Here is a 15,282-nt window from a genome sequence, read left to right as displayed (position 1 = left end):
AAAAGTTTAATTTTTTTAACTTAATGTATCTAAAAAGTTTAAAAAATTTAAAATCAATTTCGACATTAAGAAAGATTATAATTCTAAAAATATCAAATTTAAAAAGTCGAAAAGTTAAACAGTATATTGTTTTATTATCTCAATTTACATTTACATAGAAACCTGTGATCGCAAGTTTCTGTGTAATCAATATTTAAATATTTTCTTCCAGCTCATGAGCAAGATCTTTGGATTTATCCTAATGAACGTTAGCAAATTTAAAAAATCTTTTAAAATTTTAAATTCTGAATTAAACTTTTTTGAATTATAACTTTTTTTTTCTTTGATAATAACTTGTTTTTTATAAGCCACATTCAACAGTAGTATATTGTTTTAAAACTATGAGAGTTATTAGTCTTTATCTACTCATTCTGTATACAAATATCAGCTTGAAACTATCTGCATCTTTTGGTAATCCAATAATTATAAATATATTTAAAAAGTTAAAAATACAGAAATAAAATATTAAACATTTTATATTAACTAAAAACACATCTAATGGTAATTTTTTTTGTTTAAGTGGACCCTCCTCCAACTTTTGGTGAGGAGCCTCAAGACACATGGTTCTTTAACTCATCATCATCTAATCTTAGTTGTGTTGCAAACCAAAATCCAGTGGGAGTCTCTTATCAATGGATGTATGAAACAGAAATAGTGTCAAAGTTTACAAATTTAACTCATATACAAGTAGAGAAGTATGGTGCATATACTTGTCTTCTTTCAAACTCTTTTGGAACAGTAAGAAGTCGCACAGCGCTAGTTAAAAAACCTGGTAAATTTGAAATTCTTATGTTTTATTTAAACATAATATTAATTTCTTTTATTTTTGAAATAATAATCCAAATAAATATGTTTTTCACTTTATTTTGAGCATTTTAAAACAATTTAGTTCGCAAAGCAGCTAAACTGTAAACCCAACCAAATTCTGTGTTGGATGGGTTTGTAGTTGAGTTAACAATATTTTGAAATGACTTGTGCAACTGTTTTCAATATGCAGTCAAGCAAACCATATTGCTAATAATTTAAGAAATGATTTAAATTAGGAAATGGGTCAATCCTAATTCTGTAATATTCAGTTATAAGTATTTAAATTGAAATTAATTTGTGGTAAATATAGATTGGGTTGTATATCAATCAGAGATTGATATACAGCTCTATATGATTAGAATATGGATTAAAATTGTGTTAGATATAGATACTGTTGATGAAAATTTTTTTTTTATTATTATGTTCTATTTAAACATGATTTTTGATTTATTTTATATTTAAAAAAGTTATCAAAATAAATATGTTTTCCACCTTATTTTAGCATTTTAAAACTAATTAGTTTGCAAAGCAGCAATAAAGTTGTTGTTGGTTAGTGTACTAAATATTTTCATATAGAGTATTAGATTTAAAATGAGAGTGATAGAATATCAGTTCACTTAATTAGTATACTTTATTTAGTACTTAAACTTACAAGTTTAAGAACTAATTATTGATACAAGATCACTTATAATGCAGCAATAGTGAAAGATATAAGTTTGCTTGTAAAATATCAATTCAATGAAAATGGAACTTTAATGTTGAACCAATAAATTCCTTATAATTTAGTACTTAGAAGGTTGAAACATTTATATTTCAATAAACTTATATAATGCTAGTGAACTGTAAATTTAAAAAAATTAGTCCAATTAAAATATTTTTCTGAGGAGGAAATCTGTATGGCATCTGCTGATAACACAATGTGTGATTTTTACAATAGGGAACTTTATTTTTTCTTATTTTTTGGGAACTTTAGTTTTTACTTTATTCAATCCAAATTAATTTTAATTTAAAAACTTATAACCGAATAATACAGAAATATTTGCAGTCGGATCAACACAGAATTTAATTGACCTGACTGCAAATGTAATACAGTTAGGTAAACTAACACAACATTCAGGGAGTTAGGAACAAAGTTAGATTTAGCAATACTGTGCAACAAAATAAATAAAAAATTTCTGCAACTTGATAAACAGAGTGTGTCTTTTATAATATGCAATATTCTGATTACAGGAATGTCTTTAGCATGTCTAGAATTAAAGTTAATCTAGTCTGAAAATTTTGAAGAAGTGATGACTAGTTCTACTGTCTTTCTGCAGAAACCAATTAAAATCACCCATCATAGCTATGAAATGCCCTGCTGAAAACGTTCTCCGTGCTCATCACTTATATTACCTCGATTTTCAGGAAAGAGTTCAGTATAAAAATGCAGGAAATGCATCTTAAGAGCTGCAATCGCTCCAATGGCCCCATAGTCCGTTATAAGTTTCTTGACCAGATCTCTAAAGTCGTCGGATTTTCTGTTTCCAAGAAACCCATTGCGGGCAGCCTTAAATGAATTCGAGGCTGTCTTTGCTAGTCAGTCAGCTTTGATGTGTGGAATCATTCATTATAACATGTCTAATTGGAATCATTCATTATAACATGTCTAATTGGAGATCCTATAAAGACTCCTTCTATGATCTTGGAATTACTCATCCTTTGAATTTTTTCTTTGAGATACTGAAAGCCATCTAATTTGCCTTAAGGAGCTTTCACTATGTTCTTTATCAATTGCAACTTGATGTGTAGAGGTGGATAATAAATTTTGACTTGCCGTGCTAGTGGACTGCGCTTTACATTATGTTTTCCTGGGATATATTTAAATCTCACTGGCCAATGCTTCTGTGATTAATGCTACTTGATAGCACAGTTATCCTACAAGCACAGGAAGCAGCAGTACTTTGTGTACCCACTTTGCATGTCAATCGCTAGTCCGATAACTTTAAAGTCAGCACAAATATTCCAGCAAGTTTTCCTTGTTGATTAACACAAAACTTTTTCATGCTATTATCTGATTTTTTCATATCTGCAGCAAAGAATATTGGCGCTGAAGGCTTGGAGTTGCTATGTTTTTGAAGCATCTACGAAGAGACATATGAGTTTTGTGATGACAGCTAAGGTCATCCAGGTCATGACCTTCTTTTTTTATTTTTATTTTTTGGTAATTTACCTCCTCAAGGCTGAGAAGGCCACTACAGGCGAGGAGGCTACTTATTTGTGGTATAACCCTCTCTCAACTCTATAACTCTGAAACATGAACCTTGAAGAACAAGGCCTGGTAGGCAGTGCAGAAAGGAGTTGAGCGCGGTATTACCAGGGACATGGTGGAGATCAAACTCGGGTCCTCTCGCTTATGAAGTGAGCACACTACCACTACCGCATTCTTTATCCTTACAGTAAGAGCACTTGTTCTGTCTTTTAAAGATTTGTAAAAGATTTGCACTTCGTTTTCTGAATGTTACTTTAGTATACTTTGACAAGAGATTCCGCTGTTTAGGACAGGATGCAAGAAGCTCTGCTTTACCTTTCAGTAAACTCAAATCTCTTACTAAAAGATTGTTCGATGTAATGAGGTTTATTGTCTTCAGGTGCATCAAGCTGTCAGCATTTTCATGAGAGGAAGGGATTGGCGCTGATTCATCAATTTTAACAATATCAGTGTCACTAGGAGGCACAGGAAGCGGCAAGGTGTCTTTGTGGGATACAGGTCTAATTCTGAAGGTATGTTTGAATATTCAATCTTCTACTTGTTCTTACCAGAAAATCTCGCTGTTATTGTCATGCAAATGTAGCAATCTGTGCTATGGTTTTTTGGTTCTCTTGAAACCATAAGAATTGCAAATGACAAACTTCTTTTTTCCTCAAGCATCGAATTCGAGTAGCATGACACACAATTGATGTATGGTGCCCATTTCTTGTCTTGGTATCCAAGCTTCACACTAAAGTAAGTATTATAAGCAAATTTGACAAATGGGTTCATATTCTTTTTCTCTGACTCTGTAGTGAATAATCCACAAGCATAACAATAACAGTCAAGATGGTTTTCTGCTTCTTTCATTCATCTTTTCAAACGAATTATAAACTTTATATCTTTAGTTATACTGTTTATAAAACATTTTTATAAATAAAAAGCTACAAATTATGAACATTCATCTTTAGTACACGTGTAATAAATTTTTAGTCAGAGTCAGTTTTTAATTAACTTATAAAGTTCCAGCTTAACTGACAAAACACTTAATGAAAGCTTAATAAGTACCAATCTGCCTTCCTATGTGGCCTACTGATGTTGAATTCAGCTACTATACATAGGCCTACATCATTAGCCATTAACGCAAGTAGATTCTGATATTGTTATCAACCAAAATGTGCTGTGAGAACAAATTCAGAGTCATGTAAGGTGGGAAACTGCAATCACAGCTTAGTAAGTGATGGGGACCCTGGGCCCAGCTGAAAATGATTCTTTTTGCAATCCTGGCCCTGGCCCTGGCAAAATTATAAGATTTAGTAGGGGTTAATTGGTTGGGCTAAAAAAAAATTATAGTTCTTTATATATTTTAATTTTATACTTACGTTTTCTATTTAATAAATTCTGGCATATATTTATGCCATTATTTGATAAATAGGGACAGATAGAGTGAAATGATGCAACTTATTGAATAAGAAGCCAAGCAAGAATGAGTTTTGGTTTATTGTAATAGAAATGATAGATCGTTTGAGCATTGACTATGATTAGAGAAACAGCATGAAGTGTAAAGCTTAAGCCTTCTGCTACTGATGATGATGACGATAATGATGATAATGATGATGTTGATGATAGTGATAATAATGATGATGCTAATGATGATGATGATAATGATGATAATAATGATGATGATGATGATGATGATGATGATGATGATGATGATGATGATGATGATGATGATGATGATGATGATGATGATGATGATGATGATGATGATGATGATGTTGATGATGATGATGATGTTGATGATGATGATAATGAAGATGAGAATGATGATGAAGATAATGATGATGATAATGATGATGATAATGATGTTGATGATGATGCTTATAATAATGATGATGATGATGGTGATGATGATGATGATGATGATGATGATGATGATGATGATGATGATGATGATGATAATGATGATGATGATGATGATAATAATGATGTTGATGGTAATGATGATTATGATGATCATGTTGATCATAATAAAGTTTATATATGCATATATAAAACATAACTTGCATTTTGAAAAAAAATCTAACCTTATGATATATAAATGCTTATATTGTCCTGGTCACAAACCCGGCCCCGGCTATATTTTATCAAGCTCGGTTCTGGCTATAGTTTAATATCAACCCCAGTTGTTTACTACCACAGCTATAAAAGTAGCTGAATGACAAATAACAACACGATTATTTGTTGCATGTCAAAAGTATAATGCATTGGAAAAGTTGTAATGTAAGGTAACTCAAAATCCTGACTTGCTAGAAATATTCTAACTACATATTTGAAATCAGGAGCATTACTATATATATAAAATCACCTAACATTTTAAAGCACAAGCAGAACCTCTAAATGCTTTTTTATTGATTTTGCATGCAAATCAAGCATAATTTCGGCTCTGGCTCTAACCTGGCCAGTTTTATAAATCTGGCTCTGTCAAAAAGTTAACAAATGCAGCAAATTTTTAGTCGGATTTATGAATCTTGGTCAGATATTTATTGCATCTTTTTTGCCCGTGTTTACATGTATACTTAATATTTTATTTTCACAAATCAATGCTCTTTGCAATTCCATATTCTATGAACTCTATGTTTGTAATGGTATCTGTATTTACATTTCTTTACAATTTAATTGGCTAACCCTAATTTCAAACTACAACTCAACAAAAAATTCGAAAGAGAAGACACAATATTCTGAAGTGAAGACACACAATAGAGTCTGATGTGAAGACACAAATGTGGTTAAATATACATTCAATAAAGTTACTGTGTAGAGGGTATCTATGCAAGATGGAAGTCCATCTGAGCATTCTGAGCAGCAAATTAATAAAATTGAAGAAATTCCAGCAAAGCGAGCCCAGCTGGATATTTTTCTACATCATCATTACTCTGACATTGTATTGATAAAATTGTTCAGTCTACGTCTGCTGGTGGCACACCACATGAACAACAATTACCAACAAGCATTAATACTCAGCTAAGCCAGTATCTGGCAGAACCAGAAATAAATAGACATGCTTATCCACTACAGTGGTGGAGTGACTACATGCAACGATTGCAAGCTGTGGCGACAATAGCTCGCATAAATTTGGGTGCCCCACTGACAAGTTCACCATCAGAATGTTTGTTCAGTGTTGCTGCAGAGGTTCTCAATGATCATCCTAGTTCACTTCTGCCACACAATGCAGCTCATCTAATATTTTTAAAGTACAATTCGGAACTGAGCAGATACATTTTAGAAAAATAACTGAAAATAAAGTTACTTTACTTCACTTTCAAATTGAAAGTTCCAATCGTATATCAATTATTTTGATATGTTATGTAAAATTGTTTCCTTCTATTTTAATAATTACAATGAAGTTTAACAGAATGCAGTTGTCACTTTGTATTGAGAAGGGTCAACATTGTTGACCATATAAATATCAAGTAGGATAGATGTACAGGATTTCGGATCCTACAATTTTGTTTTAAAATCCGACTCCGGCCAGATTTGTCAGTAGAAATTCTGGCAAATCCAGCTCTGGCCGGATTCGGAAAAATTAAATCCGATACAAAATAAATATTTTGATTATATTACATATCTTTAACTTTTTACATTTTCTTCTACTTAGAGACATGACTTCATAGTAATTGAAAAATTATTTATTTCGATTTTAAAGAAAAATCTTTTCTGATTTATATATTGCAATTCTATCAGAACATATTTTCCTATGAATAATGTTTATATTCATTTAGCAGTTTTATAACGCCTGTAGTCCTAGCTTAAGGATGTTGCTATATAAAGTACAACAAGTAGATGTCACATTATCAGTGTTTAGCAAAACTGCCAGGTGGTCAGCTTTCAACTTTTCCCATTTATTTCAAAAGAATATTAAAAAATTTTATTTATGGATAAATGATGCCTTGTACCTTATTTTATTGTTATAGTTGACATTTATTTATTTGACTGTTTTGTTTTTCCAAGAACAGCTTTACTTTATTCTACTTGGCTGCTTTAAATCTATTATATTTAAAACAGCACCAGTTAAAAAGGCTTCTGCATATCATCTATTAAAATATTACATAATTTAGCAATAGGGGCAATGTTCCCAGCATATATAAAATAAGTTTGAGTTTTTGTTATCATTAAATCTGAAATCTTCTACCAGACTAATATATTTTGCTCATTTTAATTTTGAAAATTCTGATTCTAATCTTGACACTTTTCCAGAAAAAATGTATTTGTGAAGGATAGAGTAATGCGTGGAAACAGAAGTTGGTCAGGGTTCCTGGTGTGTTGTTTCTGTTGTAAGGCTGGGTACAATTAATATTATGATATTCATTGCTATGATTTTAATATTTTTATGAAATAAAAGTTTTTTTGCTGTTTGTTACGTGTTTTTTTACTTAATTTTGTTTTGTTTGTAACTACCTCAGACACTATTTTGTTTTGAATAACCAATGCTTTTCTAAGTTTTTTTTGATTATAAGATACTCCTTGCTCCAGTTTGCTAGATCCTTTGGGTTTCTTATATATATGTATATACATATATATATATATATATATATATATACACACACACACACGCACACATATATATATGTTTATATATACATATATGTATATATATATATATTAGTAATATTATGATTATTAATATAAAAACATCAGTAAAAACAAATTTCTCTTGATGCTAAAATCTTTTTTTAAAAGAAATTTTCGCTGGATTGTTGTGACTGGCGTCTTCAGCTTAAAAGTAACTTTTAAGTACTTAAAAGTACTTAAAAGTCAGCTCAAGAGTACTGTTAAGTTGAAGATGCTAATCACAACAATCCAGCGAAAATTTCTTTTAAAAAATAAATTTAGTATCAAGAGAAATACATATTTATTGATGTTTTTAAAATAATAAGTTACATACTCGCATACATGATGTCTACAGTCAAAAAAAAAAAAAGAAAAAAAAAAAAAATATATATATATATGTATATATATATACACACATATGTATATATACGTAAATATATATCGGGGGCTTTTCTAGGAAAATGATTTGGGCGGCAGTACCATTCCCCCTGTCCCGGAGAAATTAGTAGAAATATTGCCAATATTTCTATTAAGTTTCTTATTTATCAGTGCTTTTTGTTAAATTTTAATATTATTGGCGTTTTCTAGTGAAAACAATATTTGCTGTAAAAATGTAAGAAGAAAAAAGTCCTCAATTTTCTATTTGGATGGGGTCTAAATTGGCACACAAATATAGTCGGCGCTGTAAAAAATGGTCTAGAATAGCCCCTGTATATATATATATGACTTTTCTAGAAACCATTAAGTTTTTAAACAACTACAAAAACAAAGTTAAGTTTTTAAACAACTACAAAAACATAATTTAATAGTCTAAAATGTTTGTTATCTTTTTAGTAAGAATAAGAACATTCAAAAATTTTTTTAATTTTAATTTTTTTATTGTTTACACATATCACCTGACAATAGGTAAAACATACAAGAAGTGCTGCTACATTGACTTACAAATAGGTAGAAAATGTGAGGAGTGATCCTACATTGACTGACAAATAAGTTGTTTAATATATATATATATATATATATATATATATATATATATATATATATATATATATATATATATATATATATATATATATATATATAAAATTTTTCTATTGTCAGGTCATTTTATGTTTGTTTGTTTTTAAAAAATTAATTTTTTATAACCTCAAATAGTAAAAAAAAATTTTTTATAAGTGTTTGTATTAATTGATAGACTGCCTGTCCCAACCAAACATATATTGTTTAAAAGCATAGAGTAGTTAAATGCAGTTTATTTATACAAAAATGGTAGGTTTAAGACATTTACTATAGGAATATATATAAATATATATATATATATATATATATATATATATATATATATATATATATATATGTATATATATATATATATATTTATTTATTTATGTATATATATGTATATATATCAGCCCTTGGAATTAGGAAAAATGACTTTCATTTGCTTTGATTTGGTTGCCCATATCAAGGCAACCAGTTTTCTAATTTGAAATACTTTGATATCTTAATCGTATCAGCTTGCTTCTTCTAAAAAAATACCCAGTAAAATGAACAGAAATGAATTAAAAATTCTTTTCATCTCTACAGTAACATTTCAAACAACTTTTTTAAAACTTTTAATAGGATTAAAATTGCCTATACAAAATGAATTTTTTCAAATAATAAATTGTTCAAAAGCATAACCTATTAGGATTTTCTAATTAAAAATTATTAAAAATAAATTGCGCCTAAAGTATTTCTTCAACCCTTAATTTTATTACTGATTTTTTGACAATTTATTTGTACCACTGCAATATCATGCTTGCAGCATTATATAAGATAAGTTCATTTTATTTATATTCATAACTTGCATTTTAAATTTCATTGCATTAAGAATGAAGAACTGTATAACCCACAGAGTTATAATTTACCCAGTGCTTCAATATAGTGTGAACATAAAATTAGATCACTTTTAAAAAAGTGAGGCAAAAGTGCTTAAAATTGATTGTGCACATGCATTTTTATGAGATAGTTTTCCGAATCTTTCAAAACGTAGAAAATAAGACATTTTACTAGAAAAATGCAATGTATAGCTGAGACACTTTATTTCCAAAATAAATTTTAATTAAGAGCTTTTCCAATTTCAGCAATTCTCTCCTATTTATGTATTTGCCAAGAGAAAGATGATTATCAGTTGAATGAATGGTTGAAAAATTGAATGGTAGAAATATTGAATGAAACACAGCCATATTCTTAAACTAGTAATAATTAGTATATTGAACAAGGTTTATTAGAGAAGATAAAGCAAAATTGTTACAGATGATTTGCGTATCAGCGTGTAAAAAGGTAACTGCTTCTGGAGAAAAAGATATGTTTGTAGCTAATGTTAATAGTTTTGAAAGAAAAACATATATTGTTATTCATTTGATGGAAACAGTGAGGCAAGGGATATTGCTCTTGACATATCAAAGGCTTTCTATAAAGTCTGGAGCGCTGGACTTTTTCTTTATCTGGCTTATATGTTAAGAAATTTTTTTAAATTTGTTATATTAATTTTTTCTTATTGCAATATCAGTGTTGTTCTTAATGGACAATTACTCCCATTTATTTTGAACAATTACTTGGATAAACACAAGGTACTATATTTGTTCCTGTGGTATTTCTCACCTATATTATTGATTTTTCTGATAATCATACCTTTATTTGGCAATGACTATACATTTTTGATTAAAAAATCATCACTTTCTGTGTGCTTAAAACAAGCAGCTGATCTTGAATGTGAGTTTAGGCAGTGGCTGGTGAATTAGAAGCTGCATAAAACTCAGCTATTAACTGGTTTATTGTTGACATTCCTTTCGAATGTCAGCAATAAACCAGTAAAATTTCGAATTTTTACAAAAAGTAGAAAACTCGTATTGAGTTTTCTACTTTTTGTCTTTCTCTTTGATTACTCCAGTCATCTTGAATTTGATTCAAACACAAAATGAACTATTTAAAAAGTTTTTTAAAACAAAAGGTCTTAATGTTAAACTAAATCTTTAAAAAATTGACAAAACGTTTTGTTGTCAGATCAGGTTATCCTGCTACTGGTAACATGTAACCCAGTACAATCTGCTTCATGTCCTGCTGCCTTGTAGGATACGCCTTTTTAGGCAAAGGCTAGGAGATGCCAACTCCGATTTAAAACACCCCCTGCCTTGGGGCTCTTGGTTGAGTAAAGGCTAGAGATGGTGTCTCGATAAAAATACTCATCTTGGGCAGATGTTAAATGCACCCAGCTACTGTCTTGTAGAAGGCCTCCTAGGCAAAGACTTAAGGGGTAAACAGATTCTATCTGTTGACCAGCCTCGCACCCCTTCTTCATCTATTAGGCTGGCGCAGATGTATTTTTAATACATTGTTTCCAGTTTAGGATGTTGAATGCTGGATCTTCTTGACTCAATGCATGGGTTTGCTTGTGTCACTGTTTTTATGACTAGGCAACTCATTCTATTATCTCCTTATGAGGGTACAGCTCTAAAACTCAGTTTTATGGTTCTGAGGCCGGCTGGTAGTCAGGTTTCCCGAACTCTGTGGTAGCTCTCAGAGAGGCTGATTCCATCAACAGCTGAAAAATATCAAAGTATTAACAGTGCCATGTTGCGCATGGATGGTGTCCCTGTTTGTACTTTTGGTGTGCATTGCGGAGGCCACATTTGGAGCCCTTTGTTACGGCTTAGGGTTTATTAGTAGTAATGAGGCAATTGCTTGGGCTATTAAACAGTGTTCTGAGTACTATCTATGCTTTGAGTCAAGTTCTTCAATCTAATTTAAAAATGAATAAAGTACCAAAAACTATAAAACACAAAAAACCATCATCATCACCAAGTTCTCTAAACCTATCATTCACTAATATTCGTGGTCTTCGAAGTAACTTTTCTTCTGTTGAGTCTTATCTCTTGCAAAGTTCACCAGACCTACTTGCTCTTTGTGAGACTAATTTGAGTTCGGCTGTCTCATCTTGTGATCTTAGTGTTGATGGTTATCTTCCTCTGATTCGTAAAGACTCCAATAGTCACATGCTTGGCCTGGGCATTTACATTCGTAAGAATTCACCTGTTTGTCGTGAAACTAGGTTTGAATCCACAGACTATTCTTTCATGTGCTTTCGTTTAGCACCACTTCACTCTATTGCCTTTCTCTTTGTTCTATATCGATCTCCTTCATCTCAAGACTGTACTCTTTTTGATGTTATTTCTGATCATATTGACCAAGCCCTCTCTCTTTATCCATCAGCTAATATAGTTGTTGTCGGTGACTTTAATGCTCACCACTCTGAATGGCTTGGCTCTAGTGTCAGTGACTCTGCAGGCATTAAAGCCCACAACTTTTGCCTTTCTCAATCCCTAACTCAAATAGTCAACTTTCCAACTCGCTTTCCTGACAACCCTAATCATTTACCTTCTCTACTCGACTTATGTCTTGTTTCTGATCCTAGTCAGTGCTCAGTTTCTCCACATTCACCCTTAGGTGCTTCTGATCACAGTTTGATCTCTTTAAAACTAATATCTCATTCTTCTTCATCACCTGAATACCCCTACTATCGAACCTCTTACAACTACAGTAAAGCTGACTGGGATTCTTTCCGTGATTTTCTTCGTGATGGCCCTTGGGTAGAAATCTTTCGACTTCCTGTCGACAAATGTGCTTCTTATATAACTTCGTGGATTCAGGCTGGCATGGAATCTTTTATTCCCTCTCGACGATTCCAGGTCAAGCCTCACTCTCCTCCATGGTTTTCCTCACACTGTGCTGCTGCGATTGCCAATCGAAACCGTTACTTCCATATTTATCAGCAAAACTATTCTCCAGAAAACAGGCGTCTGTTTATTACTGCTCGAAACAACTGTAAAAAGGTTTTGTCTAACGCCAAAACCCGCTATTCTCAGGTCATGAAATCTCGTATCTCATCTCAAAAATTAGGCTCTCGTGACTTTTGGAGAATCTTTAATAATATCAATAATAAGGGCAAATCTATAATTCCACCTCTCTTGTATGGTTCAGACTTTGTCACCTCACCTAAAGACAAAGCCGAACTGTTTGCTAAAAACTTTTCATCAATATCATCTCTTGATTCCACTAATTGCGTTCTACCTGATATTGCCAACAAACAGGTTGATTCATTGCTTGACATTCATATCACTTCAGCATCTGTATCTAAAGTGATTTCCTGTCTAGACTCTTCTACAGCTTGTGGCCCAGACAGCATACCTGTTATTGTCTTGCAGAAGTGTTCTCCAGAGCTGTCGTCTATACTCTCAAAACTATTCAACAAGTGCTTATCAGAGTCTTGTTTTCCAGCCTGCTGGAAAGCCGCATCTGTTATCCCTATCTTCAAAAATTCTGGGGAGCGATCTGATTCGTCTAACTACCGTCCCATAAGTCTTCTTCCTATCATAAGCAAGGTTTTTGAATCTTTAATTAACAAACACTTAATTTCTCATCTTGAATCTAATAACTTACTTTCTGACCATCAATATGGATTTCGATCTTCTCGTTCTACAGCTGATTTGCTAACAGTAATAACTGACAGGTTTTATCGTGCATTAGATGAAGGTGGAGAGGTTAAGGCCATCGCTCTTGACATTTCAAAAGCGTTTGATAAAGTTTGGCATGCTGGTCTTCTCCATAAGCTTTCTTCTTATGGTGTATCCGGCAACATCTTTAAGATCATTGAATCCTTCCTTTCCAATCGTAGCATAAAAGTTGTCCTCGATGGACAACACTCTTCTTCTTATTCTGTAACTTCAGGGGTTCCTCAAGGTTCTATCCTTGGCCCTATACTCTTTTTAATTTACATTAACGATCTTCCAGATATTCTCACATTTAAGGTGGCATTGTTTGCTGATGATACTACCATTTATTCTTGTCGTGATAAGAAACCAACACCCTCTGATTGCCTGGAGGGGGCATTTGAGCTTGAAAAGGATCTCACTTCTGCTACAGCATGGGGCTCACAGTGGCTGGTGAACTTTAATTCAGATAAAACTCAATTTTTTTCAGCCAATCGTTATCGCAATAATTTAGATCTTCCTATATTTATGAACGGTGATGTACTCGATGAGTCACCTACTCTTCATCTTCTAGGATTAACTCTTACTTCCAATCTTTCTTGGAAACCATATATCAAATCGGTTGCAAAATTAGCATCTGCTAAGGTTGCATCTCTTTATCGAGCTCGCCACTTTCTTACTCTGGATTCTATTCTCTACCTCTATAAATCTCAAATCCGGCCTTGTATGGAATACTGTTGCCATATCTGGGGCGGATCTTCTAATGATGCCCTTTCTCTTTTAGACAAGGTGCAAAAACGCATTGTAAACATAGTTGGACCTGCTCTTGCAGCCAACCTTCAACCATTATCACATCGTCGTAATGTTGCTTCTCTTTCTCTTTTCTACAAATACTATAATGGGCACTGCTCGAAAGAGCTAACGTCTCTTGTGCCATCTACTAAAATTCATTCTCGTGTTACTCGTCATTCAATTAAGTGTCATCCTTTTTCTGTGACTGTTCCTAAGTGCTCCAAAAACGCTTATTCGTCTAGTTTTTTTCCTCGAACATCAGCTCTTTGGAATTCGCTTCCTTCATCTTGCTTTCCTGATTCATATAATTTGCAATCTTTTAAATCGTCCGTCAATCGTTATCTTGCTCTACAATCTTCATCTTTTCTCTTACAGTAACTTCCAACTTTAATTAGTGGCTGCTTGCAGCCTTGTTGGAAGCGAAGATGTTTAAAAAAAAAAAAAAAAAAAAAAAAAAAAAGTTCCCTAACAGAAATTTGTAAATGTTTTAGTTTAAATAATAATATTGTTATTTTTCAATAGTAATTCAATGATTTAGTTTAAATTCTTTTGTTCATCTTACTAAGAAAAATTGTTTCAAATATTTTAAACTTTGTAAACTACACAAAGCATGAAATGGTTATAAAAAAATATTGACTTTTTCATTTATTAAATAATTCAACTATTCGTGACGTTAGAATAATAGGATTCTATTTTTCAATGTTGAGAGAATTTAACTTTCGATTTTTAATTTTTTGATATTTTCACAACTACTGTTGTTTATATTGGATAAAATATATGTTTTTTATGTTATTTATGTTTTATAATCTTACATTATTAATTTTATAATTTTTAAAATTGTTTGTTTACAAATTAATTGTTAGTTCTAACTTTATTAAATAAGGTTGTAAAGTTAACAATGTAGAATCAAAAACATACTTTTTTAAGTATTATATAAATAATAATAATAAGATTAGTATGCTAAAATTGTATAATTTTGAACAAAATTATAATATAAATAAAAACAAAAAATTATTTTTTTTTACCATGAAAATTAGGAGATTTAACCTTAAAATGTTCAACTACCGATATCCAATTTTGTCTTATTCCAATTTATATTACTTAATCAATAATAAATAATGTGTGTTCTAGTCAACCAGTTTAACAAATTTGATATTTTTACCTTTTAATTTAACAAATTTTTACTTTTAAGTTTAAAAAATTTAAGAGAGTACAAGAGAGAGATAGAACCTTTATATTCTAATGTCATGTAGTGTTAGTTCTATTAGAATTTTG

General features: G+C 31.4%; 1 protein-coding gene across 1 annotated transcript in view; it reads left to right on the top strand.

Annotated features, from left to right (window-relative positions):
- The window catches only part of LOC136083692 (uncharacterized), a 98,646-nt gene continuing 83,364 nt past the window's right edge, over positions 1-15,282 (top strand). The window contains exons 1-2 of the mRNA XM_065803271.1: positions 1-450; positions 560-811. Of these exons, the coding sequence (XP_065659343.1) occupies positions 381-450; positions 560-811 (322 nt within the window). The 5' untranslated portion in view covers positions 1-380. The remainder of the gene's footprint in view (positions 451-559; positions 812-15,282) is intronic.

The sequence above is a fragment of the Hydra vulgaris genome, chromosome 08, assembly GCF_038396675.1.
Source record: "Hydra vulgaris chromosome 08, alternate assembly HydraT2T_AEP".
Classification (NCBI taxonomy): domain Eukaryota; kingdom Metazoa; phylum Cnidaria; class Hydrozoa; order Anthoathecata; family Hydridae; genus Hydra; species Hydra vulgaris.
Note: the sequence above shows the minus strand (reverse complement) of the source record. Positions and strands in the feature narration are given on the sequence as shown.